This window comes from Branchiostoma belcheri, unplaced genomic scaffold, assembly GCF_001625305.1.
Source record: "Branchiostoma belcheri isolate BF01 breed outbred unplaced genomic scaffold, Haploidv18h27 scaffold142, whole genome shotgun sequence".
Classification (NCBI taxonomy): Eukaryota; Metazoa; Chordata; class Leptocardii; order Amphioxiformes; family Branchiostomatidae; genus Branchiostoma; species Branchiostoma belcheri.
In genome coordinates, this window is record NW_017802847.1 from 328,731 (window position 1) to 335,827 (window position 7,097).

General features: G+C 45.3%; 1 protein-coding gene across 3 annotated transcripts in view; it reads right to left on the bottom strand.

Annotated features, from left to right (window-relative positions):
- Positions 1 to 219: 219 nt before the first annotated feature.
- LOC109464881 (CLK4-associating serine/arginine rich protein-like) overlaps positions 220 to 7,097 on the bottom strand; it is a 42,434-nt gene continuing 35,556 nt past the window's right edge. The window contains exons 10-15 of one of the 3 annotated variants that reach the window (XM_019761974.1): positions 6,911 to 6,952; positions 6,389 to 6,586; positions 5,502 to 5,978; positions 5,290 to 5,332; positions 1,996 to 2,056; positions 286 to 397 (exon numbers count right to left, since the gene is read on the bottom strand). In XM_019761974.1, the coding sequence (XP_019617533.1) occupies positions 6,410 to 6,586; positions 6,911 to 6,952 (219 nt within the window). In that variant the 3' untranslated portion in view covers positions 286 to 397; positions 1,996 to 2,056; positions 5,290 to 5,332; positions 5,502 to 5,978; positions 6,389 to 6,409. The other 2 variants (XM_019761975.1, XM_019761976.1) reach the window with 2 other exon arrangements.

Genomic DNA, 7,097 nt, shown 5'->3' on the forward strand with positions numbered 1-7,097 from the left:
ATACAGAACAAATCCCAATTGGGCAAATGCAGTTTTTTGTATACACACAAATATATGGGGCGTATACTTGCTGATGATAATTGTTATAACATGATTGTTGAAGTAAGAGTGATTGGAATTTGGGACTTGTACAGAATTTTAAACCTTGCACAGTTTTTTTTTACATAGTCTGCATGATACATTGTACATGTATTACATTTTTTGTATATTATATGTACGTTTTTACCTTACCAGGTCACCAGAATGGATGATGATACATATAAAATAAAAGACTTGAATAGGTTTGCACGTTTGTTATTGTTGTTTAAATTGTGCGTTTTTCAGGTCCTGCTGCTCACCAGGCGCTCTTGTTCCTTCTCCTCCTCTTTCTTGGCAGCAGCTTTCTTGTCGGCCTTGTCTGGGGGACACACAAAATGAGAAAAACACAATTAAAATGCACCAAGTCATCTGGACTGTACCGCGGAGATGAAGGGATATTGGGTAGCGCTATCTCCTTGTCACCCCGGGCTACAAAATAATACATTTAGTCGTAACCAGGGGCAGAGGACCAACGCGCTGTGCGGAGACTACTGTCTGTTCCTTCTAGCCATCTGTCTTTGTTACCAAGGCAACGGGAGCTGCCAGTGCGCCGGCACAGATGAAAAATCTCCCAGCATGGGGTGACAGCAATTAAGCACACTGGAGATGAAATATTTGCCGAACTTCTCCATCTGACGTGCTATCCTCGGGATGGACAATTTGCATTCTGCTGTTGAACTTGGCAGTCTCCCCACAGAGGGAAAAGGTACCTTGAAATTGTCTGCATGAGAAATCTACTGGCAGTCCCTGAGGGACTGTAATGAGGCATCTCTGTGACAACATACCTGCATATCTAACGACGCTAAAGGGTCCTAAATATCAACCGGGCCCCGGCTCCCTAAACAAGCTTCCCACAACTCCAAACTCGTTAATGATTTTGCAGCTAATTACGGAGGCAGTTTCGGCTGCATTGTGCCCAGTTAAGGCGGGATAAGTGACGCATTTCATTTTCTGGTCCTCCCGCAAACTGTCCCCGCACCCATTAGGGCAGATGAGCTGCATTATGGAACAGGCGAGGCAAGGTAAATAAGAAACATCAATATCAAATCAGGGTCCAAAACAGATCAATATTGCAGCATGTCATGTGCGAGGTCAACAATGCCCGGGTTGACAGATGTAGGACGTGTCCATACTTTACACAAACTTCTGCATTTTGATGGGGCATCTTAATTCGAAACCCACCGAGGGATGCACTGTGATGACCCACGCCGTAAATCAAGCCATCTTTTGCCAATTAGACGGGGGCTACGCAAATATTGGGTATTTTCTCCCAAAATATCAGTGGACCTCCAAGCCACATTTCAATCAGCCCTGATAATCCTGCACAAGCCTGGCGCACTCCTGCCATAAATCAAAAATAACTGTCACTTTAGCCAGGCCAACTCTGACACCCATAAAACAGCTAACTTCGTGTAAGTACAGTTATGGGTTCCAACGGAAATCAGTTATTCAGGCTAGCCACTTCTACAGAAAAAATTCCTTGCGTAGAGATAGTTGAGTTACCGAAAACTGGTCTGCCCTCTGTTACAAGCTGTTTGTTGTAAAATCTATCATTCACAGTCACAAAAGTTTTCACTACTTTGATGTGTAAAAGAGAGCTTTTGTGTCGGTCCCTCTGCACACCTGGTCTAGACACGCTGACTTGAAAAATTGTAATCCTGCCATGTATAATCTAACTGGTATGTCACAGAATCACAAAGGACAAAAATCTGGGTATGCAAGAGGCACTCGTTATGCATGGAGTCATTCTGGTCTCACAGTAAATCAAGTTCAACCTTAATACCCAGGTAGAGATACGCATCTCATTTTTGCGAGGGGTGTAATTAAATTGCCAGTATTTGGGGCAGCTGTCCACGGTGCCAATTAGAGGCTGCGGCCTGGAACAGTGGTGCTCGTGACCCCTGACCTGTTACTTACATTGTTTGTTCAACATCTGCTGCATCCTCCTTTTCAGCCTCTCCTGGGGGGTCAACTTGGCCTGTAGTTAGAGCACAACAGTTAGAAATGCCTCGTATGGACAAACCTGCACTACACAATTAACATCCCTACAGCTCCAGCTATGGTCACACTCTTCCAGTGCACCATGTGACCATCAGTCGCTCGTGACTCAACTCTCATTATTTCCTAAGGCCACACCAATTTAATTTCTTGGTTAACGGATTCGCCCGCTTCATTTTTTTCTGATTTGCAAACAAAGATAAAAATTCAGAATCAACTGCAAAATGCTCATATTTTGCCCTGAACAGTTAAAAACAGTCATTTCCATCCTAGTTGTTACAGTTATTCCATCTTTCAATGCAGTGGTATTATTAAAAGTTCAAAATTCATTGTTTAGATTTTGAACCAGCCTGGTGTGTTGACTTCATACCTCCTATCGTACCATTTTGGGCCATAATAGGATGCCTAGGCCTGTTTTTATTTTTTCATTTTTTTCGCCCGCCTGCTCCATTATTTTTCTAGAAAAATCCGTTAACCGAGAAATTAAATTGGTGTGGCCTAAGACTACCAAACAACTTTCACGAGATCTTCTAATACAGAAGCAATAATCACTGAGGTTACGAATTCCAGGTGTTCAGAACTTCGAGAATGCTTCAATAACATTAATTTCTTAGGGGTGGTTTTAGGATAACTCAATTATGAGAGTTGACATCATTATCCTGTCTTTAGTTTTATGTTCTTTCAGATTATTCCCCGTTTTCTGAGGAATAAGATTTTGAAGGAAAAAAATGCATAGAACAGTCACACTGACATTTCTGGTAAGATCCAGAATGTTTAATATTTCTTTTGCCTGTTGCAGTGATACATGAAGGGCTAGCACCAGTCACATGACGCATGAAATATACAACAATGCCTCAGGTAATGCCACTTGTTTCATCTTGCTCATCCTCAAATGATGCGGGCAAATATCCTTTGAATCCGCTAAAGCAACCAAAGGCTTGCATTGTATTTTCTGCGGGAAGGAAAAAAGATGCTTGATAGATATCAAACTGAAAGATGAAGACCTGCGTGGATTAACAGTGATGTGGTGTAAATTTGGGTAAAGTATTTTCCAAATGGAACATGGCAAAGATTCAAATTAAGGCTCATTGACAAGGAAATGAAAAGGCAACCAGATGTTGGCTGGTTACTGAGTGGGTATAACAGGACTGTACAGTAATACAAACAATCACACTTTTGACTCTTTTATGATGAATCACATCACTTCGGCCCGTGTTGTCCCCATAAGTTGTCAAAATACATGACATGCAAAACTTCTTAGTCACAAAAGTTTGGAGTTCACAGGCGACTGTAGGCAGGTCAGTGTCCCAAATGAGACGACGGCCTGCCATTAACAAGCCAAATCATGACAGGTGCTTTCCGCTGCCGTTTTAACGGCCTGACGGATGCATTTCTCAAAAGGGAGAATGTGGGGTCGGCAGCCATCATGGAATGATCTATGCTGGGTCATCCCAAACAAACAGGGGAGCAGCAAACATACATCTCTGCGACTACAAAGAGCGCGACAAGGATCAATACAATACCAGACCTGGCTGTTCCCTTCTGTATAATTAATTGAACAGATATGGCTCTTTTACAACCTCAAGGAAGCAGTGGCGGCCCCCCAGTCTCATTTCTGATTGCACATTACGGTATAAATTTCAATTAGTTCCTCTTTGTTTTGCTTGGTAGACACCGAGTTTTGAGTTATGACCAGCAGTGGTCGTCGCTGGAGGCTAGACTCTACAAAACAAAGCCTGGCTCCAGCCTGATCTGCATAGATGAATAATTCTGCCGAGTCCTGGCTTATTGGACTAGTAAAGTAATGTCACATTGAAGAAAAATAGCAGAGCAAAAGGTGAGGCTCTATCCCATCTAGTATGAAGCCCCGTAAGGGTATCATTTCCAACCTTGGCATCCAAGCCAACCGCGGGGAACCCCAGAAAATTAAAGACCCCTCTTGTGTCAGATTATGTGCCATTCAGGCGGGCTTTCATTTCCTAATGCTGTGGTATTAGCTTTCCTGAGTCGCCTGCGAGGGGCATATCTCCCACCTTTGCGGTTCATGGCTTAACCACCTTTGTCTGACAGGACTTATTACCAAAAACCTTTAGTGCAGGTGGGGACACAGGTGTCAGATAGAAGCGGTGCAGCCAAACGCTGAGATCTGATATCGCCGGTCCTGCGCGTGGAAGATACTGCTTCACCCACTGGCTACCAATCCCAAAGGGCATGCCAAACTTTTATCTACACCGGGCAGAGCAGATCACATCTACACCAAGTACCAGGTGTCACTGCCTGGATCGTAGAAGATAAAAAAAACCAAGGACACCCTCACCCATGCATTCTTAACCCCCAAACCATCCTACAACAATTTACAATGTTTGTGAAATGTTGCAATGTCTGCTTGGAGCCACCGAGCATGAAATATATCTGCTGGAAAAAAAAAGAAAAGCTACGCACAGGAATTTATGGCATCCCCGCCGCATCTGTGATATCGTTATTATTCACCAATTAAGGACTGGTAATTAGCAGCTGCCCTCCCCCGCGCTAGGGTCAACTGTTTCGACTGCTACCCCGAAAACAGCAACGGTAGATAAAATTTACTTGCGCGAGCGCAATTGCATGCATATGGGAGGTACACAGGGGAGAGGGGAATTAATATTCCTAATAGTACAGTCTGCACTTTTCTTCCCTCTCTTGTGATCAAATTAACATCTTTCGTGTTTCATGCAAAAGTAGGTGCCTTCTTCTCAGAAGCTGGGAATATGCGCAGTCGTCTATTGGCAATCTGCAACCTTTGTGTACATCACCCTGGGCGGTAGAGACAGGGAATTGGCAAAAAGGGGGATTCATAAAACGGTCATTAGGGCCAAATTACAAACACATTCTGACTCAGCCATGGCTTGTTTGTCTGCCGAATATCAACTTCTTAAAGGTGAGCAGTAAATGTTCTCGGGGAGCGAATCAAAATACCGGCACAGGTCAGCAGGCAGCATTCACATTTTGAAAAGTGCACGTTAGCGACAGAATTGGTAATGCAGATTCCGCCACCTTACGGAGGTCTGGCACGTTGTGCATATTTATAGGTGTGCTCATCCCGCCTGACTTGGGTAATTTACAGTGCCAAGTTCAAGCCGGTGAGGACGCACATGAAATTACAATGAGCTAAGAAGTTACAGTTCACAGTTGATGTGAGCAATAAGCAAGAAAATGTCAATGATTCTTACTGACTTTCAGGGCCTCTGTTGCTTTACCGGCTTGTGGGGTGTCAGGCCTACAGAGACAGAAAGAGACATAGCAGCAAAGTGAGACTAAATTATTCCGTATGCCATCAACCATATGTAGATGTCACTCTCACAGTAGTGGTGATATACAATCTTGAAAGGGAAATGCAAATGGTTGAAAAACAGGGCTGTTCATGGTGGCTAGTTTCTATTACTCACTTAGTAGCTTTTGCCTCAAGCTCCCTTTTTTCACTGCTGCTCTTTGTGCGATCGTGGCTTCGACTTCGTGTGCGCGATTTTCTATGGGCTGGAGAATTAGTCCGGCTCCTGCGATGGCCACGATCCCTCGATGCTGACCTCGATCTTGACCTGCGACGGCTGTAAGATGTCGACCTCCTTCTGTCTCGAGATCGCGATCTGCTCTTAGACCTGCCGTGGTACATCCGAGACACATCTTTGTACCGCCCCCCTCGTTCGTGCGACCTTTCTCGGGTACGTCTTCGCCTGTGTCGGTCCCTGGATCCCGATCGCGAATACCTACTGTGGTCTCTGGAGCTGCGTCTGTGCCTGGAGTGGTGTCTGTCGTATGAATGTGATCTGGAGTGAGACCGTGACCTGGACCTGGAGGATGACCTAGAAGATGAGCTTGATGAGCTTCTGGAGCTGCTACTCCGTCGTCTGTGTTTCTTGTCAGAACTGCCAGGGGGGAACAAACACGGGATTATTATCAACTGTTTAACACTTTGCCAACTCACAAAACACATCCACAACAACAACAGAGGTTGCCTGTACAATAACATGGCAGTGGTCTCCTTTACACACAGTCCTAGATTGTCTGTCCTTACCTCACAGAAGCAAAAAGCATAACTCAAGTCCATTGTCCTTTCATCGCAATCACCTACCTCTTACCTCCAGGCACTGACGACTTCAATCTTGCGCAGCAACTGAAAATTTCCCTCCCTTCCCACAGTTCATTTACGGTCTTGGCTAAAACATTCTAACGTCCACAACCCGACTTTCCCCTTGCCGTCATTAACCCCGAAAGCGTTACTCTGAAGTCCAGCAAATGGCAGAGTATCTGAAAGGCGAAGGACTGGTGCACCGACCGGGACTGAGCTCGAGACTGATCAGTACGAGAGGAGGATCCGTGCTGGGGAGGGTGTGCCGACGGCAGGTGAGGTCCGATGGACGCTTGCTGGGCTCGGGACGGGCTTTCCTCGCCGCCGAAGCTGGTGATGAATGTGACCTGACCCTCGTTCACCGGGGAGTGGGAACGCGACCGGGAGCTGGATTCCGATGACTCTCTGTTGAGCAGGGCACAACAACAACTCACTGATGTTTCCACTTCACAAGACATAAAACACAATCCCAACACACATTACGATAGGTAGGCTGGGATCCGCTATGTCGATATAACACCCACCCCCCTCCCCAACACAGCATTCAACATGAAAAGCTGTAGGCTACTCCTGGACGTCACATCATATCTGATTCTGATCATAGCAAACATTAAGATACAAGCATCAACTTAAAACACGTCTACCTGCAGTAAACATCAATACATAGACAAGGCTACTGATTGTGAGAGGGATGAATTTGAAAAAAAAAATGCGAAAGGTTTCGCACACCTTCTGTAAGGCTGATACGTTGGGCTGTCTCGTCGTGCGTAACTGGTGTGACAGAAAAGAAATATGGTGAGTTGAACAATCAGACGTCGTACAGTGGCATGGACTGTGCACTTACGGAAGCGGTCCCAGAGGCACATGGCGGCTGATTTGGTCAGCGCTAGGCTTCAAGACGGCAGTTATCGGTGTG